The 26,823-nt window shown below is 46.4% G+C and overlaps 2 protein-coding genes across 6 annotated transcripts; one reads left to right on the top strand and one right to left on the bottom strand.

Moving 5' to 3' along the window:
* Positions 1 to 74: 74 nt before the first annotated feature.
* wdr59 (WD repeat domain 59) lies at positions 75 to 16,740 on the top strand. Of its 2 annotated transcripts, XM_026176325.1 has the most exons (27): positions 75 to 215; positions 894 to 943; positions 2,695 to 2,830; positions 2,959 to 3,044; positions 3,122 to 3,202; positions 3,522 to 3,559; positions 5,278 to 5,366; positions 5,459 to 5,575; positions 5,951 to 6,028; positions 6,620 to 6,776; positions 6,872 to 6,951; positions 7,031 to 7,160; positions 7,395 to 7,516; positions 7,632 to 7,796; positions 7,957 to 8,052; positions 8,682 to 8,786; positions 8,915 to 9,036; positions 9,555 to 9,708; positions 11,306 to 11,359; positions 13,495 to 13,628; positions 14,080 to 14,161; positions 14,429 to 14,541; positions 14,654 to 14,804; positions 15,061 to 15,142; positions 15,220 to 15,340; positions 15,421 to 15,563; positions 15,994 to 16,740. In XM_026176325.1, exons 1-27 carry the CDS (start codon positions 162 to 164, stop codon positions 16,227 to 16,229), a joined length of 2,976 nt encoding a protein of 991 aa, XP_026032110.1. In that variant the 5' UTR covers positions 75 to 161; the 3' UTR covers positions 16,230 to 16,740. The 2 variants fall into 2 exon arrangements, with proteins under 2 accessions (XP_026032110.1, XP_026032119.1); XM_026176334.1 differs by lacking the exon at positions 11,306 to 11,359 and having other exon boundaries at positions 76 to 215.
* A 163-nt stretch (positions 16,741 to 16,903) lies between these two features.
* LOC113026953 (WD repeat-containing protein 88) lies at positions 16,904 to 26,753 on the bottom strand. 4 transcript variants are annotated; one of them, XM_026176290.1, is made up of 13 exons: positions 26,554 to 26,753; positions 24,122 to 25,107; positions 22,857 to 22,967; positions 21,755 to 21,843; positions 20,885 to 20,948; positions 20,571 to 20,709; positions 20,364 to 20,493; positions 19,970 to 20,157; positions 19,389 to 19,471; positions 19,228 to 19,296; positions 18,014 to 18,112; positions 17,742 to 17,907; positions 16,904 to 17,597 (listed from the first exon to the last, which is right to left on the bottom strand). In XM_026176290.1, exons 2-12 carry the CDS (start codon positions 24,209 to 24,211, stop codon positions 17,782 to 17,784), a joined length of 1,188 nt encoding a protein of 395 aa, XP_026032075.1. In that variant the 5' UTR covers positions 24,212 to 25,107; positions 26,554 to 26,753; the 3' UTR covers positions 16,904 to 17,597; positions 17,742 to 17,781. The 4 variants fall into 4 exon arrangements, 3 of the variants coding, with proteins under 3 accessions (XP_026032075.1, XP_026032069.1, XP_026032081.1); XM_026176284.1 differs by lacking the exon at positions 16,904 to 17,597 and having other exon boundaries at positions 17,629 to 17,907; XR_003272977.1 differs by lacking the exons at positions 16,904 to 17,597; positions 17,742 to 17,907 and adding an exon at positions 18,208 to 18,858 and having other exon boundaries at positions 18,052 to 18,112; positions 26,554 to 26,616.
* Between the last annotated feature and the right edge of the window lie 70 nt (positions 26,754 to 26,823).

Raw genomic sequence — 26,823 nt, 5'->3', positions numbered from 1 at the left:
TCGTGTATTATTTTAATCGATGTATTAATGTAACTCATATTTTATATACAGTAATTATATAGAACAGATCGCGGCTGTTATTGCGTGTTGTTCCCACTGTCCTGAACGTCACGTCACTTTAGCGTCACGTGGTGTTTGTTGACGGTAGGAGAGGGAGAAAGATGGCGGCTCGCTGGAGCAGTGAGAATGTTGTGGTGGAGTTTAGAGACGCCCAGGTGAGTTTTTCTTTCTTTTTTTATTTATTTTTATTTTTATATTTTTAATTTCATGTTTGTACAAAGCGCCTGCGCGCGCAGGTCAGGGAGCGTTCAAAGTCTCGTAAAAGAGAAAACTGCTCAGTCCAAGTTGAATCACCCGGACTTTTTTTTTTTTTTGTTATTTATTTATTTATCTTATTTTATTTTATTTTTTTTAATCACCCGGACTTCTTCTTAGTGTTTGTTGTAGATCGATCCAGTTGAATGTTTTTAATCGATTAATCGATGGAGTTGTTTATGTGGCACCGAAGTTAATCAGTAATTCAGGTGCTTGAATAGTTGTTCTGGTCACTTTTAAAAGCGCAGACTCCAAACATTTTTGATAATTTTTGAATATCTGTATATGTAATAGTAAAATAAACAGAAACAAGTTGATAATAAATGATCATATCGGGTAATTTAATATCACCTGAAAGCTTCGTTGTGTCAGCAGCAAAGGTTACTTCGTCTTTAATCTCACGTTTAATTCAGGGAAAAGCACATCTGCTCTGAATGAGAGGAAATCTCTCTGAACTGAAGTTCGACGATTTTAATTCTGTTTGAATTTTGATTGTCACTAAAATAGGCACAGTGAAAATTACACGGCGTTAGCTAAAATTAAAAACTGTCACTGCTGCTTTTGTCTCGTGTTTTCAGGCCACCGCCATGTCCGTGGACTGCCTGGGCTCCCACGCTGTGCTGTCCGGGTAAGTTTGGGTCACCTGAACGCGCCACAGTCCTTTTTCTCAAACAACAAATAATGAAATGTGTTTAATGTCACATCAGAGGCTCGTAATTACTCATTAGTCAGTTAATTATTCAGTTTCAGAGCAGCTCTGTCCGCTGAGCTACAATAAATGTTTGCGAGAAGGAACATAAGTGTAGTAATAATACATTAATAATAAGTTAGTATCAGAATGACAGGATACTTAAATTATTAAAAAGTTAATAAAGATAAAAAAGTGAAAACGATCTATATTTATATAAAAAATCAACTTCATTATGATTTATGACATGAAAACATTTGAAATTTGCAGCTATGAAATTTTTTATGTCATTATTTAGAGTTTCAAGAAAGTCAAACTTTGGTTAAGAAAAGTCAAATATTAATTAAAAAAAATATTATTAATAAGAAGTTAACACTGAGACAAAGTCAGCTGTAATAAAATTTTAAATGATCTAAGATTAAGAGATACAAATGAGATACAGATATTGAGGTAATAATAATTAATATATTTTTTCTCATATTTACTTCAAATCAAATCACTTTTATTGTCACATCACATGTGCAGGTGCACGGGTACAGCACATGTGAGTGAAATTCTTGTGTGTGAGCTTCACAAGCAGGTGTGCAAAATACAATAACATAAAACAAGCAAAATATAAGAACGGCTAAATCTGAGAGTTATATGAATAAATATGTGTACAATATAAGAGTGTATGCACATTACTGAATGTGTATACTAAATATGTATATCTACGTGTGTGTGTGTGTGTATATACACATTTAAAAAATTAAATAGAATAAACAATAAAATAAAATATACAGAGGTTGGCAGTTGGACATGTGCAAAACAAGTGGCATTTATATACAGTGTGGAGTGCATAATGTTGAAGTTCCAGTAGTGAAGCTGAGGTGTCTATGACGTGTTCAGCAGTCTGATGGCCTGATGGAAGAAGCTGTCTCTCAGTCTGCTGGTACGGGACCGGATGCTGCAGAACCTCCTTCCTGATGGAAGCAGTCTGAACAGTTTATGGCTGGGGTGACTGGAGTCCTTGATGATCCTCCCCGCTTTCCTCAGGCAGCGCTTCCTGTAGATGTCCTGGAGGGAGGGAAGCTCACCTCCAATTATCCGTTCAGAGCACCGCACTACTCGCTGGAGAGCTTTGCAGTTGTAGGCGGTGCTGTTGCCATACCAGGTGGTGATGCATCCAGTGAGGATGCTCTCAATGGCACAGCGATAGAAGGTCCTGAGGATGCGGGGGCTCATGCCGAATCTTTTCAGTCTCCTGAGGAAGAAGAGGCGCTGCTGGGCCTTCTTCACTGTTTTGTTTGTGTGTACTGACCACGTAAGATCCTCAGCCAGATGTACTCCAAGGAACCGGAAGCTGCTCACTCTCCACAGCAGCGCCGTTGATGGTGATGGGGGTGTGTACTTCTCTGCACCTCCAGAAGTCCACTATCAACTCCTTTGTCTTTGCGACGTTGAGGGTGAGATGGTTGTCTCGACACCAGTGGGTCAGGGCGCTGACCTCCTCCCTGTAGGCCGTCTCACCACTGTAGTGTCGTCCGCAAACTTCACAATGATGTTGGAGTGGCTAGTGGCTTCATTTGTGTTGTTCCTGTTCTCCAGTGACAAATGCTTCATTTCTCCTGCAGCATATTTTTGTAATTTTTAATGATTGAAGATTTTAAATTCACACGATTTTACCTTCTGTCACCGTAATCGTGCCGCAGGCGTCGCTTCCTGTACCTGGTGAACCTGGAGTTGCCGTCTGAACCGTCGCGGAAAATCGGGCGACAGAGTAAGTGGGACGTGGGGACGGTCCAGTGGAACCCGCACAGATCAGACGCCCACGTCTTCGCCGCCTCTGTGAGTGAGACCTCCAGAATAATTCATCATAAAATCATCGCAACAGAAATAATGTCGTGTAGGTAAAGAAGGTGGAGGGTTTGTGTGTTTCCCAGTGTGTATTGAACGTGTGTGCGTGTTGTCCTCAGAGTAACCAGCGGGTGGATCTGTACTCGTGGAGGGACGGCTGCGGCGAAACGCACACCTCCCTGCAGGGGCACACCCGGGTCATCAGGTAACAGCAGATCAAATCAAACGCACCCATCAGCGGGTAAACGCGGTCCGGCCTCACTGATGTGTTCGTGTCCGCAGCGATCTGGACTGGTCCTGGTTTGAACCCGAGTTCCTGGTCACCAGCTCCGTGGACACCTACATCTACATCTGGGACACCAGGTCAGAGCAAAGGAAGACCTTCCAGTATCATGTTTATTATTTATTATTATCTGTCTAAGACAAAACATTCACACGTTCCCGCATTAACATGTAACCTATATAACAAGTGTGCTTACGACGAGCTTCGCTGGTAAAATTATCTTTATCCTGATTCGTGGCCTGGACTACGAAGCTGGTTTAACAAACCCAGGATATCTCTGTTATCTGGCTTCTCTTAGCCTGACATCATCAGTTAGACTAAGAGGTCACAGGGAAGTGGTGATCGTCTGAAGAATCCCGACAATACTTCTGAGTGATTTTTGATTCTTTGACCCCACAGAGACACTCGGAAACCCACGCTGGCGCTGTCCGCGGTCGGTGAGTATTTAAAGGGCGGGACTGTTTCCTCCGTCAGTGTCCACATGACCTCACACAGCTGACACATTCAGTTTGAGTCTAACTGACCTCCTCACAGTCAGTCAGAGTTAGGCTGGTTTGTGTGCTATAAGGGGACGCGTCCACGAAAGCCTGATGTCCTGATGGAGTCGGGCTCAGGATTAAACGAGAGGGCAGAGCAGAGAGCGCGCACTTTACCGATGTAAACACCAAACAAGCTTTTTCTTTGCTCATTTATTCATTCATATGTTTTTCTCTTTACCGTCCTCACTGCCTCGCCAACACTTTCAGTTTTGCATCAGCGTAGCGTCTCAGCTTTATTGTCATTTATAAACGATTTCATGTCAACTTCTAAGGGGATCCTTGAAAAGTCTCCATTTAGATTTAGGCAAATGTGTTCAAGCTGGTAATTACTTCGTAATGTATATATCAGTTCCTAATAACTGCTAAAATTTAGAACCAGCGGGTCGAGGAAGTCACACCCAACAGTTTTACATGAAATGAAACCATAAATGATTTCAAACAGTAACAACGTCTGAAGTACTTTAGAGGTTTTACATTGTAATGATCAGTGTTGGTCAAGGTACTTGAAAAAAGTAATTAGTAACTAATTACTGATGACTTCTCCAAAAAAGTATTCTCATTACTTTACTGATTATTTTCAAAAGTAATTAGTTACTCAGTTACTTTTTAAAAACATGACACACATGAATATGTAATAAAGCGACAGACCTTTCAGCCCAATTCTACTGTTTCTCTTTATTCCAGCGCAGAAAATAAAATAATGTTTTGTGTTTACACTTCAAATAGATGCAAGTAAAACACAGCAGAAAGAAATAAAATCAAACATTCAGGACTTTTAATCCATTACAGGACAGGACTGAGTCCTGTCAATCTTAAATCTGTGGTCACCTGTTTAGCAGGAGTGGGGCGGGTGGAGGTTTGCCCTGGTGCAGGTGTGCCGTAGAGGTCGTGTCAGTGGGAGGATCCGGAGGTTTCTCTGTGAATTTCACATTCCCGTGGCAGCGAGCTCGCTGCTCGCTCAGAAGTTTTGGGATTTTCTTCGCTGTAAAAAGTTTTCTTCCCACGCAGAGTGAACAGCGGACACTAATGTTTTTGTCACTTTTTCTGGAATCAAACTCAAAGTAATGTGAGTACTTCCACGCTTTAAACGCTGCACAGTCGTACTCTCCCTGCACTCCATATTACCCGTTGTTGATCTGCACACGTCTGTTACCACGAACGTCGCACGCTCGGACGTCATCTTCATGGGACACTCGCAAACAAAATCACGGTTTAGTAGTGCAGCGTGCTTACAGGAAAGTAACACTGGTCCCTTACTTTACTCGTTACTTGAAAAAAGTAATCGTTATCACTGATCTCCGGCCTTTCATTGGTTATTATTGTCATGTGCTGATGCAGCTGTGAGCAGAGGCGGAGACTGAGTTTAATCCAATCAGAAATCACATTTTTACTACATTTGGTTTGTTTTGTTTCTCTCTTTCTTTTTTTGTCTTTTGGATAAACGACAGCAAACCTGAGACGTCCAGATGGCTGAGTGTCTTTGAATGCACCATAACTGCTCTTAAATGCAATATTATGTGGGAAAAAAAGCAACTGAATGTTAAAGTCAGCTGTAGTGATGGATGAACTTTGCTTGGTTAACTCTCTAATTACAAACTAGTTCTCCCTCCTGCCAGCTGGGGCGTCTCAGGTGAAGTGGAACAAGAAGAACCAGAACCTGCTGGCGTCCAGTCACGACGGTGACGTTCGGATCTGGGACAAAAGGGTGAGCGCTCCCGTCCTGACTCACTGGCTTCGGGCTGACGTGTGCACGTGAACGCACTCAATCGTCTCACGGTGCGTGTTTCCTCTGAGCAGAAGCCGAACACGGCGGCAGAATACGTGGCCGCTCACCTGTCCAAGATCCACGGCCTCGACTGGCATCCGGACAGCGAGTTCATCTTCGCCACGTCCAGCCAGGACAACTCAGTGAGGGTGAGAGCAGAGAAAACCCAGAGGCCACAAATAAGCATGCGAAACACTCGAGAAACAGCAGATTCACATCCTGTCGCACGCACGTCCCAGCTGGAAAAACAGAATTCAGAGCTGCGTCTGTCAGTGTGACCTCTACTCTACCTGAGCACTCAAAGCTCTCAGAGTATTGTGTTACTGAACAGGCTCACGAGGAAGAAAAAGCAAAACCAACCAGCTGATTCGCCTAAAACCAAAACAGAGGGATGAAAAAACACCACAGAAAGACCCAAATCACCAAAAAGAGACACAAAAGCACCGCAGACATGTTTAAATAATTCTTTAAATGCACACGAGCAGAAAAACATCTGAAAAATAAACTTTTCATGTTTTGTGCAGTTTTGGGATTACCGGCAGCCCAGGAAGTACCTGAACATCTTGTCGTGTCAGGTGCCGGTGTGGAAGGCCAGGTACACGGTGAGTGTCGGCCTCGTGTTTGTGCTTCTGTAGTGGGATAAAAAGGATGAAGCTTCAGGGTCTGACAGGTGAAGCAAACATGGAAGTGCCTTAACCCTGCATTCATGTTAATGGTCAGCAGGGGGCGCCACTCTGGTTCCAAAAATACTGCAGGCTGTGTAGAAGTGTGTGAGGGGAAAAACCCTCAGATCCTTTGATCTGTGTCCACTTTTATGATGACTTCATGGCCTCCATCACGGCCTCCACCCTCCTGCAGGGTGCTGCTCGTGGTGAAATGCACACAGACAGCTTATATTTCCTGGTTCGCCTGGGGTCACAGTTTCTGCTGCCTTAGCATCAGATCACAACAAATTGGGGGGCACGGCGCCTTCGCGTGCTGAGGAAATTTACATCACTCGGATCCAAGCGAACCTTTAGCACCCTGCTAACAAGCGCAGCGGCTCAGTAACTGCCCCGAGCGGGTTATAACCGTGGTCAAATCTGGATTTGTGCAGTTTGCTGTGCATCCTCCAGTCACATGCAGACTCGCTGGATTTGCGCTTGGTTATAAAACTGAGGAAAAAGCAGCTCAGTGTGTTTTTGCCTCGTCAGCCGTTCTCCAATGGTCTGGTCACGGTGATGGTTCCTCAGCTGAGGAGGGAGAACAGCCTTTTACTGTGGAGTACGCTCGACCTCAACAGCCCCGTCCACGCCTTCGTGGGACACGACGACGTGGTGCTGGAGTTCCAGTGGCGGCCGCAGAAAGAAGGTGAAACTCGCTGCAGAGATGGGGAAAAGCAGAGCGGAGGTTTGTGGCTGTTTTCTCTCCTCTTCAGTGACGCCCTGTCGCTGTTTCCCCTGCAGGCTCCAAGGACTACCAGCTGGTCACCTGGTCCAGAGATCAGACTCTGAGGATATGGAGGGTGGATCCTCAGCTGCAGAAGGTCAGCACGCGGCGTCACGGGGACGAGCTCACACAGAGACTTGATTGGCTGATATCTGTGCTGTTTTTTTGTTGTGTAGCTGTGTGTCAGTGACGTGCAGGAGGACCTGATGGACGCGATGTCCCTCACCGCGGAGTCGGAGAAGCCTCTGTCGTCTCAGGAGTCGGAGGGCCAGCAGAGCGGGGGCCCCGCCTCGGAGAGCCTGCAGGGTGAGACGACGAGCTGCCTTCACACGTTTCACTGACTGCACACTAACTGACGGCTAACACAGACGTCACTACCGTCTCAATGTGAAACTATATGAAAGCATGCGAAAAGAAGTGTTCCAGGAACGCGTGAGGCTGCAGCAGAGGATATTAGAAAACTCTGACTGTAAGCAGATGTAACATTGATCCAGGTCCAGTCTGAGTCTGACCTCTGACCTTTCTGTATGCATCTCTCAGATCAGGACGGGTCTCTGACTGCTGGAGGTCTTCAGGACTCGGCGGCAGGTTCAGGTCTCGCTCAGACTCTGCAGCAGGAGTTCTCTCTGGTCAACCTGCAGATTAGAAACGTCAACGTGGAGGTGAGCTGGTGCCTGATGGTAGTGAGGAAACGTTTCAAAGGAGGGCGAGCAGTCCTGAGCTCACTGATGGACGATCATTGAAATCAGACTGATTGGTGATGTTTGTTTTGTGTAGATGGACGCGTTGAACCACAGCTGCGTGGTGTCGGCTCATTTCGGGAGCCATCAGGTTCACCTGGTGGTAAAGTTTCCGGCTCAGTATCCAAACAACGCCGCGCCCACCTTCCAGTTTGTCTCCCCGACGACCATCCCCTCTCCCATGAAGACCAAGATCCAGAAGGTACCCGAACGCACCACGCTGTCAGTAAACCAGACCTGTGTATGCTGGAGGCTGCATGCAGCTCACGCTCTGATTTCTTCTGTATTTTTTAAATCAAACTGACTGTGATTGAAGCTGTAGTTCAGTGAGGTCTGTGTTTGAGGCGTCTCCCTGTGCTCAGATCCTCAGAGACACGTCTCTGCAGAAGGTGAAGAGGAACCAGAACTGCCTGGAGCCGTGCGTCCGACAGCTCGTGTCCTGCTTGGAGTCTGATATGGTGAGAATAACGTCACGTGTCTGTCCCTGAAGTCCTCCACCAGCAACACCAGAACCTTTAAACGGACCACACCTGGGGGCGCTGCTCCACTACCACCTGTCTCGCTCTCGCAGGTGTAGGCTCTGTTTTGTGGGGAAACTTTGTTTGCTGTATTCTGGTGAGGGTGGTGTGGTGGTTAGCACTGTTGCCTCACAGCAAGAAGGTCCTTAGTTTGACTCCGGGGTCTTCCTGTGTGGAGTTTGCATGCTCTCCCTGCGTGTGCGTGGGTTCTCTCCGGTACTCCGGCTTCCTCCCACCGTCCAAAGACTTGCAGTTAGTGGGGTTGGTTCATTGGTGAATTGATTGTAGGTGTGACTGTGATGTGAATGGTTGTCTGTCTCTGTGTTAGCCCTGCGTCAGGCTGGCGACCTGTCCGGGTTGTACCCGCCTCTCGCTCTACGGTAGCTGGGATATATCCCAGCTCCCCCTCGTGACCCTGAGAAGGATAAGGGATATTCTGTTGAATTTCATGTACAAATTATTTTTGTTTTTGTTTATCTTTTACATAAGTTTATGTTGGTATAGGAAAACAGTCATGTGACTGTAACAAAATCTCAGCCAATCACTGCTCTGTCTGTTTCCTGTCTCAGACGCAGGAGGACAGTCCGGCCTCCGGCCCCTTCGTCCTGTCCAACCCCGTCACTCCGTCCCTGCAGGCGTTTCCTCGAGTCACCAACACCTACGGCTCCTACCAGGTAACACCTGCACCAGGTAACCTACTCTGTGCAGGATAGTTTTCTTCTGTCCTCTCCATGTGACAGCTGAAGGGTCGTTTCTGCCTGACGCTCTCAAAGTGTCACAGGAGATTTCTGCTTCCTTCCAGGACGCCAACATCCCGTTCCCTCGGACATCCGGAGCTCGCTTTTGTGGCACCGGCTGTCTCGTTTACTTCACCCGACCGATAACCATGCACCGCTCTGCCCCGCCCACAGAGCCCACTCCCAGGTAAGATACCACACCTCTTTTTTTTAACAATCATGTCAACATTTCTTTACATTTTTATAAACAAACATCAGATTTGTAGGAAACAGATGACGCAAAGTTTACAACTTATCTTGAAAATTCTTTGTGCAAAGTGGCGTCGGATCTCCTCCCGTGTCAGCGCCTGTTTTCATGGCGATGTGTTCATGTTTTGTTCTCATGATGGAGACAAACTTTAAAGTGTCCCTGCAGCTCTAATCCTGAAGGCTTTGAGCAGTGACTTTTGATTTTTAGCCGACATGGATGTGCTCAGTTTGGTTTTTATCCAGGTATTTATGACATATTAAAGAAAAGTGCATTAAATTAACATAATCCAAACATTTTCCTTTTAAATGGATGTTTTTTGTTTCGTTGTATCCGTCTGATAATGAAACATCCAAACATGTCTGTGGATGCGAGCTGTGGTTATAAACTGTTGTGGTTCTGTTTGATGGAGCTCGGATAAAGTACACGAACCTGCGTGTGTGTGTGTGCGTGTTCAGGTCCCTGTCGGCTCTGTCGGCCTATCACAGCGGGGTCCTGACTCCGATGAAGATGCGTTCAGAGTCTCAGAGCACTCTGCGGCTTTACAGCGGCAGCCCGACTCGCTCGGATAAAGACACCGTCTCCATCTCCTCCTTCTACTACAAAGAACGGGTGAGACCCTCTCTCTCTCACACACACACACACACACACACACACACACACACACACACACACAGGTCCCTTTAGTTTAGCCTCTAGTTTTCCCGGGAGTCTCTCGGGGTCTCAGTCATAACACTGTGTTAAGATTCGTCCACTCTGAAAATGGTCTCAGCACCGTTAGTTTCACAGCTGTCGCTGCTTTGATGTGTTTACAGTGACCTCAGCTTTCCTCTGTCTGCAGGCTGATTACAGAAAACAGAACATGTGTTGTTTGTTGTGAGATAGAGGATTCTTTGCATTACAGAAATATCATACCAGTCCTCTAATGTTGAGCCTTCTGGGTTGAGCTGGGCTTTTGTTCTGGCTGTGACACTCAAATCAAACACCGATTTATTTTTAAGGTTGCAGATAATCCAGAAAGGAGTTCCCTTTTAGATGAGCCCAGAATAAAGAGTGAGCCGACATGCATGGAAACAAATATCACATGACCGTTCCCGTACACTGGGCGTTGTTGTTTGTAGGCGGTTGGAACTTGACCTGCAGAGTTGAACTGTGCAGCAGCTTCTAGCGTTTGTGTCAGAGGACCTGTTAGACCTGTGGCTGCTTTAGCCTTTTATATGCACCACTTATAAAAGTGAAACTGTTCATCGTATAAAAGATGGAAACCGGTTGTTTGGTGAAGCCTGTTCTGGATGGCTCGAGCTGAGCGTTTGACGGAAGACGGGTGGATCTGAGTGACAACCCAAGAACACCGCACACTGATTGGGTAACAGCTTGTGATTGATCGCACCGTGCACACTGATTGGCTGACGGCTGTGTAATCCTCTCTCCTGATGAATAATTTATGTTTTACTCAGTATTACAGACAATAAGATCATCATCAGAGCACGGAGTCGAAGGCTGTTTCCTGTTGTCTGTATGGCTTTGAAGTCTTTTTGCATCCAGAGTAGCGCCCCCTGTTGGCCATTAAAATCAGAACAGTGGAAAGTAAGCTGGTGGCTATCAGCTGAACAGCCATAACATCTGCCTGGTGTTTTTAATTGTTTCTTTGTGTAAAAATGGCTGAAAAGCTACGTGAGCTAAAATAAACATACACATCCTTGGCGCTTGGGCCCAGCGGGGGGCCGCAGTGAACTGCTGGAAGCTCTGGCTAGCTTAGCGGCAGCTGTGTATCCGCGCTGAATTAACCGCTGGCAGTTAAAGCCTGTGTATTTGTTTTCTTCTTGGAAAAGGTCATGTGACGAATCAGGGCGTGACATCTGACAGGCTTCGATATGGAAGGGAACGCTGATGTTGTCATTTCTATAAGAATTAGTTTTTAAAACAATCTCTGCCTCAGTCACAGGCTGTTATAAAGTGCTGCCAAACAAACTCATGTGTAAGTGAGGTGTGAAGAAACACTCCTGAGTCTGGACCCTGACAGGAAGTAGAACCCTCGCCGCTCGCCTCTGTCGAGCTGAACGCTGCTGCTGTTTCCTGTCCCGTCCTCTCTGATCAGTTTCTGTTTGTTTTGTTTTTTTATTCCTGTGTTCCTGTTTCTCTCCGGCCAATCACCCGCTCCCCTTCCCCCATGCCGCTGTGGGCCACTCCTCCTCCTTACTATCCGAAGCTCCCAATCTCTGCCTCCCGCCGCTGGTCTGTCCAAACCCTCCACGATTGGCCGGTACTGAGCTCCTCCATCCGAGCACCCATCCCCGTTTCCTGATCTCCGCCTCCGTCCTCTCCTCTCCTCGCTCTGGGCTTTTCCTCAGCGTTCGGGGTTAACTTTGGTTTTTTTGCATGTCACTGATTGGCTGCAGCCGCCTCGACTAACACATCCTGATTCTGCTAATTTAATAACAATATTAAATTATGTGTTCTGGATTTAAGTGTGTCATGAGAAACTCTCAGGGCTGATTTACGCTCTGTGAAAAACTGCAAGTGTCACAATCTGAAGAAGTTTTAACTCAAAGGTTTGAAAAAAGTGTTTTGTACATTTTAAAAGTGCTAAAAAAACATGTCTGTCATAGTTAGTAAGTTTACAGCAGAGTGCTGTTCGTCTGTCAGCGAGGGTTTGATAAAGGCGGTGCAGAGGTGGAGCGCGGGTGAAGGAAGAATCCGTGAAACTGTGGCGTGGACGCAGACGTGTTTCTGGACACGGGCCTCAGCAGCGGCTCACAGAGGTAGAAGCTCTCGGGGCAAAGCTGATGTAAAGACGCTAACATCAGGATGGTGGCGTTTGAGCAGCTGGGGTTACTTTGCTGCACTTGGATTGGATGCTGCAGGGCTTTGGTGCTCGAAGAATTTAAGTTGTTTTGTTTTTCAAAATAAAAGACAGACTTCCTCTTGCTTCTTGTACCGAGCAGCAACTCCAAAGGTTCACAGCAAAGGCAACTTCCCTCAGGTAGCGTGGGATGAAAGCGCAGTGATTTTAGGTTAATTTGCAGCGTTAGCATGACCGATAATTCTGAGCACATAACTGAACTTAAATCATGTAACGGTGCTGCAATAACCCTGCTGCCCGACTTCCTGTCTGCTCATCAAAGTGTGAAGCTTTGAATGTTCACTAACATTTAACACGTCCAGGTAAGTCTCAGCGCAGAGCTGCAACTTATTATTGAAAATAACTTGGCCGCATAATCGTGTGTCACTAAACTGGAAGCTAACCGTGTTCACACTGCGAGCTGCCGAGGACGACGATCAAATGGAGATCAATCAATCAGCACTAATCGCCCTCTTATCAATAACAGAGTGAACACATAAACACATCTTTGCGGGAAGGCTCGGAAACTGCTGAGGTGAAGTTTATGACCCATGAAGAATGTTGTTGGGTTAATCCGGCCTGTCTTTGACCTTCCAGGTGAGATTTTTAATGTCAAGAGTTTCACTTCCTGGTTTAAGAGAGGAAAAAGGGCGCTGGCGTAGGTCACAGGTGACACAGGTGCTGAAAGATGAGTGCAGCGGCCCGAGTTCGATTCTGGTTTTCTGACTTTTTTAGAGGTCACCAAAAGATCTCCCGACAGTCTGGTGTGTAAGAATTCCCCTCTGAAGTCTCCTGTGGTCCAAAACAGTCAAAGGAGGACTCGAGTATCGCAGTATAACAAAGTGAGGACACTTCAGTTAGGAAGAATATAGGACTGTGAATCCGTTTGACCTGCTTTGGTTCAAATCACAGTGACCACAGGTGCACCGGCGAGACCACGATGAGACCGTCGCTCTCTCCTCACCGATTTCTCTTTACTTTAGCTTTTTACAACCATCCTCGTCACTGCTCGTAGCACGAGATGGTACCTGGTAGGATAGCACAGGTTTGCTGTGTCTCCCAGCAAAGAGTGTGGAGGAGCTACCAGGAGATGGGTCGCCTGGTGGAGGAGAGCTGCATGGGGCTGTAGGACCAGTATCTGTCAGACCTCATGATGGTCCCGTGCACGCTGATTTCCTCCTGGTGCCTGACCTCACGTGGCCAGAGATCCTCTGTGATGCCATGGACCGGCTCTCATGTTCCTCAGGCATAAATCCCACTGAGACCTTTGGTAGGCGTTGTGTATCGGTGCATCTGACACTGCCTAACAGCTACAGACAGGAGCTTATTGATGCCGTCATCCAGGTCTGGGAGGAGAGCTCCCTGGACAAAGTTACAAAAAGTACCCTTAAAAACAAACAATCACTTAATCTCAAAGCTCGGAGTCTTTGGTCAGTCAGCGTCTCGCAGTGTGAACGGGCTCTTGAAGAACCCCGTCCTCCGGCCCACTTTTAATCAGGTGGTGCTCTGTTGTGTCCTCTCGGCTCGCTGTCTGTCTGTCTGTCTCTGTCTGTTAGAAATCCCGCCGCTTTAAGACGAAGCGAGAGGGGACGGACTACGGCAACCGTCCGATCAAACTGGCTGGAAAAGTCATCATCCAGGAGATCTCCTGCCTGCTGCCCGTCCACAAAACTCTGGGAGAGAACTACATGTGAGACACGAGGCTGTAAAACAAACACTCACCCACTCGAGTCACATCACAGCTGATTCACAGAAACTCATTTAAACAGATTTAGCCGAGCGTAAAGGCCAAAATAATCCTCTGGTTCCTCTGAAACAGGAGCATTTGATGCCTTTCAGTTGCTTATGAAAGAAAACTGTGTCTCTGACTTATTTCTGTTATTTTATTTATTGAAAAGGTCAGATTAACTAATCAACAATCAATCGAGAGAACAAGAGAAATGAGCCTTTGCAGGAAGGTTTGGATCGCCCGACTATCACACAGACAGTCAAAGCCAAAGCATAGACTGTATATAAAAGATGGATTTACCCCCCCTCACCAGAAGCCTTCACAACATCGAGATGACGGCTGTTGTGATGTAAAGAAATTCTTCACGTTCGTGTTTCGCGCTGATCGTTACAGGTTTATTTTCTCTCTTCAGCCTGAACATGAACGACATCCAGGAAACGTGTCAGAAGAACGCAGCAGCGGCGCTCGCTGTCGGACGCAGAGACGTGGCGAAGGTTGGTGCTTGCATCCTTTTTATTTTTAACTTGCATTTGAATCAGATTTTGAATGCTTTTGTTGATGCTACACAAGTAGAAACTATACAAAACGTGGAGCCAGGAAGGTTTTAGAGACGAGGTAACAAAATCACAGAACAGGGAAGCAAAGTGAGTTTAGTTAAAACTGAGTTTAGTTTGTGGCTGAAGTGTTCCCCACATAAAGAGAGCAGAAAGTACTGAACCAGAGGTGCTGTCCGCCTCTTCTAAACCCGCCTCTCTGTGCAGGTTTGGGCTCTGGCGTCTGCAGCAACCAATCAGGACCTGAGCCCAGACTCTGACCCGGACATGGAGACTCCTTGGGCCAGACACCCATTCGGACGCCACCTGCTGGAGACTCTGTGAGTTACTGAGAGCAAAGCTGAGGCTCCTGATCGCCACGCCTGTGCCGCGTTGAGCTCTCGGTTTGGGTGACGGAGCAGCTGATTCACATGTTGATTCTCTGTGTTTCAGCCTGGATCACTACAGTCAGATAAGTGACGTTCAGACTCTGGCCATGCTGTGCAGCGTGTTCAAAGCTCAGGCTCCGCCTCCAGACTCTTACGCACTATTCGGGCACCATACGTCACGGGCCTCCGCGTTCCCCCCGCACCACGCTCGTTATGTGAGTCAGATTAAAGGCTGCTTATTGACAGAAATGGAAACAGCTGAGCTGAGGTACCGTGATGTTTGGGAAATCCTGTTTAGAAGAATTGATTTTAGCTTTAGTTTTGGATGAGAGTTTATTTTTTAAATAAAAACTTTAAGCGCCCACTCGGCTCTTTGACTTCCACACCAGCTGACTCCACAGGGTTTGTTTAGGTCATTACAGTAAAATCAGCTACAGGAAGTGATGTAATGTGTGTGTTTGGCTATCTCAGCCCAGCTACACGTCCAGCTCCGTCACCTCGGGCTCCTGCTCCAGCACCTCTGACTCCATCACCACGACCACCTGGAACCCAGGTGAGGCTCCTCAGCTCCTCACACACGCCGCCTCTGGGAATGTTTGGATTCATCTCCTGTTTTTGTTTAACTTCCAGGTCGAGACTCTGAGCACGCCAACCCGTGGGGCGAATCCTCTCCCGACGACTACCGCTATGTCAACCAGGGCTACACAGACCCGCGAGAACGCGAGCGAGAGCAGCACGTGATGAACAAGAGGTGACATAGCTCCGCCTCCAGCTGCGCCTAATCATATCTGCCCAGCTGTCAGTCTGATGTCACTTCCTCTCCCTGTGCAGGCTTCTGGACCCGGCCAACACACTGCAGTTTGACGACTTTAAGAAGTGCTACGGTGAAATCTTGTACCGCTGGGGTCTGCGAGACAAGAGAGCCGAAGTGCTCAAGTTCGCCTCCTGCCCACCCGAACCTCACAAAGGCATCGGTGCGTCTTCTGGGGAAGAAGTCGCTGATGTGTTAGAACAATGAAATAACACGCGTGACTAGACTAACTTACACTGCAGCGACCTCACCTGCACCTCTGATTCACTTGTGCACTATCCAGCATGTCTCTGTTATCCAGCTTCAGTTACCATCATCATTCAAGCTAAGGAGTCACACGAAGAGTAAACCCAGGGTTTATCTAGCTACACACAGGAAAGAGGCGGGGTTTGCAGCATCTGACCAATCAGAAACGTGTTCAGGTTTCTTTCTATAAAGGAAAACTGTAATGTTAGAAGAATGTGAAGAGAGTAAACAAAGAATAGAGGCACAGCTAAGTATTTAAAGCTCTGAGGAAGATAAACCTCACACAGGTGAAGACGCTCTGTGTCCGCAGGTGTTGCTGACGCTCTTCTTCTGTCGTCTCTCTGCAGAGTTTGGCGTGTACTGCTGTCACTGCCGCAGTCAGGCTCGTGGGACGCAGTGCGCTGTCTGCAAGCGCCTCACCTTCCAGTGCGCCATCTGTCACGTCGCCGTCCGCGGCTCCTCCAACTTCTGCCTGAGCTGCGGCCACGGAGGACACACCAGTCACATGATGGACTGGTTTCGGCGGCAGGACGAGTGTCCGGCCGGCTGCGGCTGCCACTGTCTGCTACAGAGCACCTTCTGACGCGGCGCGGACGCTCCACGTGATGGGGTCGCCATGTTTAAAACCTCCTCTGTGATCACATGATGGGAGATCAGCAGCTGCTCTGCTGGAGGCGACATCAGTCCGTCCGACACTTCGCTCCAGAGCGAGATCTCAGCATCGAATCCAGTCCAGGAGAGATGGCAAAGATGATTTATTAGCACAAGTGAAAAAACACGGACGTTTTTCTGTCTGTCAAAGCTGGAAAAGTTTGTACGTGGAAAAAAGTGCAAAGAAAACAGACTCATCGAACGCAGATTATGAAACACACGACTCGACTAAAATCGCATTTTTGTGGCAAATCAAGTCACTGATGTGACCTCACCTTTGGTGCTTTGTAACACAGCGGAGTCGCGCTCAGAAGCGAATGATGCGGCGAAGACTCGCAGCAGCTCACTGCAGACGCCGTCGCAGACTCTGACGGATTTCTGTAGAAAATTAAAGACTGAATAGTTTCAAATGTTATAAAGTATGTTTGTGCATGAAATCTGAATCAGTTGTGCTTTTCTCCAGCGTCCAGTTTAAAACAGACGTCTCAATACAAAGGTCACTGTTCACATAACAGCCTGTTGTGTGTGTGTGTGTGTGTGTGTGTGTGTGTGTGTGTGTGTGTGTGTGTGTGTGTGTGTGTGTGTGTGTGTGTGTGTGTGTGTGTGTGTGTGTGTGTGTGTAACTAAAGCTCGATGACATCATCAACCACTACGCTTAACCTTTATCTAAAAAAGCTACAAGTTACTGAAATCCAAAGATGCATTTCAGGCGTCACTTCAGCTGAGTTCAACACACCCAGATGTTTGGTGGCTAATCTACGCATCACATCACTTCCACTTTCCCATGCTGTCAGCTGATTGTGACATCACTGGTCTGGTCCAATCATCTTTCAGGCCAATCAACCTTTACACGTACTTTAAATCTCAGTGCACATCTGCCATTTCACTTGCAGATGCCTTTGTGCAACCCACCTCCATTCAAGCATCTTCATCTCCACCACTGGCGTCTAGACTCCGGCGTCCCAGCACTAATCCCGATCCCGCCGGGATTCAATGCCATCAGAGACAAATATCTCAAAATGAATTCTGTACTTCAATAAATCATATTCGCTTCCTTCCTTGGACCTCTCTTTATTGATATGCTGTGTAACCACCTACGTGGGTCAGCTGGACACATCCTGGAGAGCTTACACAGGTGGGCAACTTCGAATCACCACACGCATGTCTTTAGACTGGGAAGGACCCACAGACACAGCAGAACATATGAAGTCCATCCAGAAACACCTCAGACTGGATTCATGAGCTTGGCAGCGTGGGTGGAGGTGGAGGTGATGTAAAGCTTATATGAGCCACCAAACACCTGGGAAGCAGACAGATGTGTGACTCCAGACTCAAAGAACTTACACATTTATTTATACAGCAGCATTATCAGAACCAGGATTACAGAGTTTCATACTCGGAATCATTTTAACATCAGATTCGATTTTCGGTTTAAAAACTAGACCTTGCAAAACTTAGTACAACATTTCCTCCTGCGCAGGAAGTCATGTAAGCAGTGGCGGCTGCGGTCGGTATCTGGGTGGCGATTTGAGGCGACAGAAGACGCACTGCGTGAGCAGCTCTGAGGTCAGCAGTCTGGACACTGGGAATGGCTTTCCACACTCTTCACACTGCAAACACACACAGTGTCGTCATCACAGACCACCAGCAGCTGTGGGGAGTCTAAAACATTTAAATCAGAGAAAAAAGGACACAGGATCCATGAACGACTCAGACCTTGAGGATGTGAATTCCCGCTCCCTCCGCGTTCCTCTTCTTCATGACCTCTGGGATTTCTTCCATGTTCTCTATGTCCCACAGCCGAACAGTCCCGTCCTGCAGAGACAGACGCGGTGAAATTGTTGTCGTCGTCTAACAGAGTTTCAAATTCAACCTTCAATATTTAAAAATGATATGTGCCCCAAAAACACCTTCATCTTCATCAGGAAATGAAGCAACAAACTGAGTGGAGAGCATCCTCTGATCCTGACAGAGGGTTGAATTGCACTGAACTTCACAGCCATGAGCTGCAGTCACGAGGCTTCAAATGTGACTCTGTTATATAATTACTGACACTGAAGGAATCACAGCTTGAAGATGGTCCTGGAGTCCAAATGCAGGTGAACGAGAGATCTTTCCATCAGTCCCACATGGTGATGTGACCCTGCAGCTAGTTTTCTTCATTGTGGCAGATAGGAAGGAACTTTGACTCCACCCGTCCTGGGCCCATGATGCTGCTTACAGCTGACCAGCTCAGAATACAAAACAAACACACCCTTTGGTGTCTTCACCCACTTCTTGCTCTGACGTCTTTCTGTGAAATGTGCCGGCATCAGAAAGTTTCTGCATGACCTGTGTTGTTCTCAGATGACGCGCTTTGGTCCGTCTCTGCTAAATATCCGCGTGGACGTCAAACTCTGCTCTGATTGGGCTGCCAAAATACATGAAACCTTCAGCACGTTCCAGCTGTTCATCACTATTAGTCAGACCTGTGTGGCGTTATGTTGATTTGCTGCCTTTTCTTAGTACTGATGTTGAGACCATCAGCCTTGGCATCCTGGCTACGTCTGTTTGTCCTGTACCTGGTTACAGGATGTCTTAGGTGAGATGCAGGAGACTAAACACTGTTTGCTTTCCAAATTTCCATAAAATGATTTTTAACATTTCTCTGGTGCATTATCAGAAAACAGATTAAACATCCAGGGTACCAATGATATTGTAACATCCAGACCCTGCAATAAAACAGAGAAACCCCCCTGTGAACAAGCACTTTGGTGACAGTGGGAAGGAAAAACTACATTTTCACAGGAAGAAACCTCCAGCAGACCCAGGCTCAGAGATGGTGAGCACGGTGAGGGTGAGGGGAGAAAGACAGGACAAAAAAAGAAAGAAAGAAAAGCTCAAGGAGCAAAAACTTCTGGCCGGGACTGTGAGGGAAAATACTTGTGAACCTTGGAGGAAGAAGCCACCAACTTCCCGTCAGCACTCACTGACACATCTGTCACCCAATCACTGTGGCCCTGATGGGGGAAAAAGCAAAATCAGGAGTTAAGTGTCTAAAAGAACACGACCAGAAACATCAGGATGTCTTCACACAGCCGAGTTTAATCACCTTCAGCACGAGAGTCTGAGAGAGAGACGACAAATCCCAGAGAGCAACAGTCCTGTCGTAGGAGGCGGACACCAGGAGGTTCGCTGAGGAAACACAACAGGAAGTGATTTTATTAGGCAAACATTATGAGGAAGAACTGAGCATGTTCCAGTACCTGCAGAAAAACACATCAGCTCATCAGTGAGCAGTGCTTGCTTTCTAAACATAGTAAACAGCATGACGGACTCTAAGGTGCTGACATTTCTAACAAATCTTAAGCTGTGCAACCACCAGAGGTCTAAACCACCTGACCTCTGATCCTTTAGAGGTCTGCTTCTTAATGAGGGCAGAAAACATGCTTACAGCACACGACACGATGAGCTTTGTTCATTTTCATTATTAGCTAACATCCTAATGCATAAATAATTAAATAGTTAAAAATACACATTAAAAGAACTCTTTTGTCCATACGTGGATTTAGAAAGTGTTCATCGAATCAAACTCCGCCTCTTGCTCGTAGTTCAGCACAAATGTTACTGGAGAATCTGAGGACGTCAGCTGAGGACACCTGAACAGGAATGTGCCTTGCTCAGAGGTCTCACCGTCAGCAGCGGCGAGGCAGCAGGCACTCACGCTGCCTGCGTGGCCTCCCTGCAGCGGCGTCCCGCCGTGAGATCGGAACCCCCCCGCCTGCAGGTCCCACAGCTTCAGCGTCTTGTCCCACGACGCCGTGCACAGGAAGTGCCCGTTGCTGGTGAAGCAGCAGGCTGAGACGACGTTTCCATGGTTACTGATTGCGAGAATGTAAACAAGAACAAGTGCACAGGGGGCTGCTCTGAGGGTCTGAAAATTGTCATCAAACTTTTGTGAATCTGATAAATATCTGAGACTTCAGAGTGTTTTGGATGAATCATTTTGTACCGTCTCACACTGAAGACAAAAGCCACACAGCGGGAGAGGAGCTCAGAGCATCTACAGGTCACTGAAATGCTTCACCTGTCGATGGACACGGTGGTTTTCTGCGCCCGCAGGTCCCACAGTTTGATGCTGCGGTCTGCAGAGACGGTGGCCACTCGCTGGCTCTGAGGGTCGAACCGACATCGAGTGATGCAGGAGCGGTGAAGATCTGATCAAAGCAAACACACGCTCACTGACGCTCACAGGAGTATTATTGCTGACCGGGCAACATGTGACCTGTCCTACCGCTGACGTGGTGCAACATCTGTCCGCTGGCGGCGTCGCAGACGGAAACGCCATTCTGAGGATTTACAGCACAAACGACCAGCCGGCCGTCGGACGAGGAGCTGCAGGAGGTCAGCAGGCCGAGCTGCCTCGATTTCCACTGCGACAAAGATCATAAAAATGAGTCAAGCTCAGAAAAGCAAAAAGACCAAATTTATTCCATGTGTGTGAAAGAGCAGAAACACGTGCTCTGAACCCAGCGCAGAGAAATGTGTGCAGCCAATCACAGGAAGGTTGCTGGTTTGAAACTCCAGGAGCGTGACGGCAGACGTTACCAGAGTGAGTCCGGTCTCCAGGTCCCAGGCCACCATCTTCTTATCCCAGGACACTGTGACCATCCTGACACACACAGAGCAAACGTTTCATTCACAGCTGCACTCAGGCTACTACATGGACGTTTCTGCATTGTTGTTTTTTGTGAACTCTGTTTTTTTCATGTTTTTTTCATCAGCGTGAGAGATTACATGAAGCCTTACGGGTCCATGGACGATGAATAAGTCATCGATTAATTCACAAAGATGTTTTTTCCTCAAAGAAATGAAGAAAAACTTTTCCTAACAACAATCTTTTCCTGGTGCTCTGCTTGGTGGCGTGCTGTTCCAGCAGGTCCATAGTTGACTGGGTTTTTATTTTATTTGAACAACTTTATCATCAGATAAAGGTGCAAAAATTGCTACTTTTTGTTTTACAAATCTCAGAAAGTCAACTTTTACAAGTCTACTTGACTTTACAGTCTTGGTAACAGCGACTCTTCACCAGCTAGTGGAGCTTACAGTTCCAGTGACAGTGACGGGGAGCTCACGGGAACTCATTTTTCCAAATATTCAAACATTGCAGTAATCGACTACAAGGCCAGCTGCACAAATAACTGAAAAAATGTTTTAATGTTGGCCTGTACACCGCCACCTTCTAACGCTACTTCTGTAAATGTTGGCAGAAGTTCATCTCACCCTTTCTTTTACACCAAATCACTTCTGCCTCACTTGAAAAGACCCGACAGCTCAGCTTTGACCAAGACAAAAGGAATACAGGTGGAAAGATTTTGGCTTCCAGGGCATAATGTTTGCAAAATTCAAAAGAGAAATCATCTGCTCTCAGCTGCAGGATCATAACCTAGCTGAATTTAAAGCTAATGTGGAACCCACCTGTTGCTGTTTGGGATCAGAGCACACTCAGTGATGGCTTTACTGTGAACTCCATCAAACGTCCTCAGAGGCTGACAGCTCCCCACATCCTACACAGGTCAGAGGTCAACCAGGAAGAGTGAATATGGAACAACCTTCTGATGATTTATTCCTAAACTTTCTGTGGAATGAATTCATCAGAAAACTGATCTACAGAGAGGCTGTTCAGTCAAACACAGATTCTGAGATTCTACAGACTGATGTGGACACACAAAAACACAAATACGAGGCTTTTCTCTCAGGGTTTGCAGAAGAGCATCTCTCAGCACACAACCTTGAAGAAGATGGGTTAAAGTAGCAGACCACACGGGGAGCCACGCCTGTCCGCTAAGAACAAGAAGCTGAAGCTACAGTTTACACATGCTCACCAAAATAAGACGATAAAAAAAACTGGAACTGTCTGATCTTCTGTATTTCTAGTTGGGACATTGAGACGGTGGGATTGATCCATCCTGCCTTGTGTCCTGATTTCAGGCTGCTGGTAGCTTAAGAGTGTAGAGTTACGTTCACTTTGGCACACTTTGGTGTCAACTTAGCAACATTTAAACATCATTTAAACTCCACAGCATACCCGAGTGTTGTTGCTGACTATTTCCATGCCTATTTGACCACAGTGTACCATCTTCTGATGGCTCCTTCCAGCCACAAAGCTCAAATCGTCTCACACTGGTTTCTTGAACATGACGATGAGTTAACTGTACTCCAACAGCCTCCACAGAACTTTGGGGATGTGGTGGAACAGGAGATTCAAAGTACAAAGTATCTCCTGGTCGCAGCAGATGGCCGCCCCTCCCTGAGCCTGGTTCTGTCGGAGGTTTCTTCCTGTTAAAAGGAAGTTTTTCTTTCCCACTGTCACCAAAGTGCTTGCTCATAGGGGGTCATATGATTGTTGGCTAGGATCTATCTTACAATATAAAGTGCCTTGAGGCGACTGTTGTTGTGATTTGGCGCTGTGTAAATAAAACTGAATTGAACTGACATTAGAAACTCGAGTGTAAACCAACCCTAAAATCAAAACAGGCACATCAACTCATAAAAACTGCCGACCATGACAGCAGCTTACCCAGAGGACAGCGGTGCAGTCTGAGGAGCAGCTCAGGATGCAGCGATTGTCGCAGCAGACTCGAGCTGTGGTCACAGCATCGTTGTGAGCTTGCAACACCTTCACTGGGACCTGCAGACACAGATTATACAGCAAACTAGCAGAAGACCATTGAGGAGAAAGACAGAAGACTGACATCTACTGTACAAAGAACATCCATGCAGTGGTTGCCCAGTATAATTATGGACCAGCTTCGGATAGCAATATATTTTGGGCTATTGGAGCTCAAATTCTAAGCTTTGGTTTTAAATGAATGCTTGTTTTGCAATAGCTGAGAGAACAGGAGAAAGTGGGATTTTACCGCACATAGAACCCAGACAGAGAAATAGAGGTAAGATTTGGTGCTGCGGATAAAAATATAGAGTTGATGATGTGCATTTCCCTACTTTAAAATGAGGGCGGAATGGCTTAAAGCCAGTTTGCATGTTTGGCCCTCCCCTCTGACTCACTCAATGACCCGTGGCTGCCCTACCACCTAAAAGCCTTTTAGGTTGGGGTTTCTGGGTCTTACTGTCCCGTGAAGGTCTTTCTTATGTCCCCAGATGATTTTTAAGGGAAACTTTCCTAACCAGCTTAGAGGCATCAATGTCAAACATGAAATAAAGGCAGGCTAGTGCAAGATAAGCCATTTTACCTGGTTTTGCAATACACATGCAACTCTGCCCATCAGTGTCACTTTTACAAATAGTTTTCAGACTCATTTTACAACATTAATCTGCGTATAACAGTCCACACTGACAGCACAGATTTTTAAAAATGATTTACAGATCCTTTATTATGACGCTCACGCTGGTGAATCCTAATTTTGAAACGTTCATTTGGTTGATCCAGTGGCGCCTTGAGGCCGTTCACTAATCTGCCCATGTTTCTATGAGCTCTTCTTATGTTTTGTAAATGAAATCTTAAGCTCGATAAAACGTCAATACATCAAAGATAAAAGTAGCGACCTCAGTATTGCACTGTACTTAGACTCTAGGAATTGTAATAGTGCTTTACTATTACCTGAACTTTATAATAACTGTTACAGAATTACTGGAAGTTACAGAATAAATATGCCTGCTCCATCTCAGTCAGACTGTCGGGATCAGACGCTCTAAAATAACTTTGTTCTCGTGAAGCGCTTCAGACCAAGAGACAGGATGCAGGATTCTAACTTTGCACAAACCTCACATGCAAGTGAACGCATCACGCTAACGTTAGCCACCGAGCTAACCGTTTCGGTTTACCTGAGACTCCCAGCTCCACGCTCCTCTCTCCTCTTCTCCGCCTTCTGAAGGCTCCTCCGCTGACAAAGGGTCGATGTTCCTTGACGCCATTTTTCGGTACAAATAAAACTTGTCGTTTAGCCAAAAGCCACATTAGCTGATGACAGTTACCGTGGCAACAGCCTCACAAGCGAAATTTGGTGCATTCGGGGGCGGTGGGAGATAAGATAATTAGTTGATAATTCGATTTTTGATGGAAACGGAAACAAGCAAAATGCGCACGCACTTTGACAGTTAATGATAATTATACTACTGTTTAACACCGCGTGTTTCAGTTTGAGTTAATCTAATTATGGTTCTGTGAAATAACACTCAGTGATTTTCAGAGTTCAGTCAGACTGATGTCAGAGTTATGTCCGTGATCACCACTGTATGAAAGCTTTAGTCACATTTAAGGGCAATATCACCAAAATACAGTAAAAGATCTCCTTGAATGTTTCAGATAAAATGGAAAACAGACTCATGCAGTAAATATTCTTTTATTGGACAGAAAACTGTGCAGTATAATTTACTTGAGATGTTGAAGATATGAGAGCATTAAACAGGCTGATGTTTGGAAGAGGCTCTGACAGGAGAGAGATGATACAGAAACATGGCATCCTTATAAAATACTGACACACTTTATGAACGGACAACTTTTCACAGCTCTTTGAACATTTAAATGAGCTGCATACTTTCCCCACTGAAACCAGCACAATCCCTCTGTGATGAAAACAATATTTGAACTAAATGTACTGTGGATAAATCAAAGCATTATCAAAGTTGTCCGTGGTTCCCTTATTTTTACAGACTACAGAGAGCTGTCTGTTGTCCCCCTGTTCTCCTCTATATCTCTCAGTTGATGCTGGCTCCTTTTTCTCCTCCTCTTCCTCACACACTGTCCTGGTGTCTCATCAGGGGTGGAGAGCCTCTGTCACGTCTCACCTTCTCAATTCTGACTCTGGACACTTGCAGAAGGAAATCAACCATGGCAGTTAGCAACTAAAGCAGCACAACTAAAACAGGACACAGGATCCTGCAGAACATTGGTCTTTATAACAAAGGTGACAACTCAGGTTGTTTGATATAAGCCTGACAAAAACAGCAGAGAAACAGGAGGAGGACTTCTCCATCTACTGTCTCTCTCATTAGTGGTTTAAACAGGGTGAGAGCTCTTTTAAGGACAAACTTCAGCACTGCATGGTTGAGTCTGTGTCCTCACCACAGTTCGCGGGCCACATATTTGGTGAACCGTCTCATACATGCCAACCCTCCCGACTTTTCCGGGAGAATCCCGCATTTCAGAGCCCCTCCTGAAAACCTCCCGGAGCCACCATTCTCCCGAATTTCTCCCGAATTTCAACCCGGACAACAAAATTGAAAAAACATATGGCAGAATTCATAGCGCGGCCCAGCCAATTCCAGTTTCCAACAATGGCGGCAGCTTGTAGTTTTAATATTACTCTTATTTCTCTTTCTGGGTCACAAAATAAACTTTTAAACTATTTTCAGGCGAGAATGTAGCTGTGTAAACTTCAAATCTCTGAGACGGCGAGAACACCGGACTCCCGGCACATCGTTTTCAACCCCCCGCGGTCTTTCGCTACTCGGGTTAAACAGGATATATAAGTCACTTCGATAACTTCAAAATGTTCTTGTTTGGCTTTTCCAGTGTTTTACTTGTTCGTGAGTAAATCGTTTTGGCTGAGATTAAAGTTACTCGATTCGATTAAATGTAACTTTATTAATCCCTCGGGAGGGGTCCTCTGGGGTTTTCACAAAGCTGAATAAACGTCAAACAGAAAACTGATTAAACAAAGTGTGAGACGGTGGAGAATTGACGCCAGCGCCCGGTTATATTTTAGACAGCAAGGAGCAGACGCAGTTTCACTCCACCGAGGGAGCTCGTGACGTACTACGCGGCTTTCTTTAGACCGCGAAGGCCGGGTCCTCAGGTGGAAGCAGCCTCTGAATTTGGACACCCCCGCTGTTTCCGGCCAGCCAATAATAACGGTGACATTTAACGTATTTTGTCGAATAAATAAACACTGTAAAATATATTTGCCCCCCCCCAACAGCCCTTTGAATGTTGGCAAGTATGAGCCGTCTGCTCGGTGTTTCCTAAAACGTTAAAGCACGTTTGGCTTCACACTGACAAACAGACCCAGCTTCGGCACAAACCTAAACTAACTAACCGACCAAAGAGCCGCGTTAAGTGGCGATATCACTAACGTCACGTAACTTAGCCGAAGGTTAGCTAAATTTGACTTTGTAAGACTTTTTCATTATGCTAACATTTGTGATATGACTGCACTATGCTGCTGTTGTTGACTCCACCTAATTCTACAATTCTTTCATTATGCTAACATGTGTCCTGGTGTATATATGAAGTGGGATAAAAACCCAGAACTAACTTTTAAGAGTTTATTTCTTCTCCGCTTCGACCGTCGGCCATTTCCCCAAAACGTCCTCCAACCTATGATTCCAATGAATCCTGGTGGGTCACGAACTGCTTTTAAGCATCTTGTCATCGTCGTTCCAACAGAGCGTGTTTGTTTTGATTCGTAGACCCCGAAAATGGTGCCGGGCTCCCACAATGCATTGCGGCGTGCCGTCAACTCCAAAGCGTCATTCAAATCTGTGAGCGCGGGCAAGGAACGCCGCCTCTCCGCGTGCGTTTCTTG

Source organism: Astatotilapia calliptera, chromosome 1 (assembly GCF_900246225.1).
Source record: "Astatotilapia calliptera chromosome 1, fAstCal1.2, whole genome shotgun sequence".
Taxonomy (NCBI): domain Eukaryota; kingdom Metazoa; phylum Chordata; class Actinopteri; order Cichliformes; family Cichlidae; genus Astatotilapia; species Astatotilapia calliptera.
Note: the sequence above shows the minus strand (reverse complement) of the source record. Positions and strands in the feature narration are given on the sequence as shown.

What these genes read in the sequence shown, in the direction of transcription:
- wdr59 (XM_026176325.1), top strand. Translation starts at nt 162, where the DNA reads ATGGCGGCTCGCTGGAGCAGTGAGAATGTTGTGGTGGAGTTTAGAGAC. An exon ending in ATCTACATCTGGGACACCAG is followed by an intron (nt 3,203 to 3,521) that starts GTCAGAGCAAAG and finishes TTGACCCCACAG; the next exon opens with AGACACTCGGAAACCCACGC. An exon ending in CACGACCACCTGGAACCCAG is followed by an intron (nt 15,143 to 15,219) that starts GTGAGGCTCCTC and finishes TTTAACTTCCAG; the next exon opens with GTCGAGACTCTGAGCACGCC.
- LOC113026953 (XM_026176290.1), bottom strand. Translation starts at nt 24,211, where the DNA reads ATGGCGTCAAGGAACATCGACCCTTTGTCAGCGGAGGAGCCTTCAGAA. An exon ending in GATGTTGCACCACGTCAGCG is followed by an intron (nt 20,494 to 20,570) that starts GTAGGACAGGTC and finishes TGCTTTGATCAG; the next exon opens with ATCTTCACCGCTCCTGCATC. An exon ending in CTCAGACTCTCGTGCTGAAG is followed by an intron (nt 19,297 to 19,388) that starts GTGATTAAACTC and finishes TTCCCCCATCAG; the next exon opens with GGCCACAGTGATTGGGTGAC.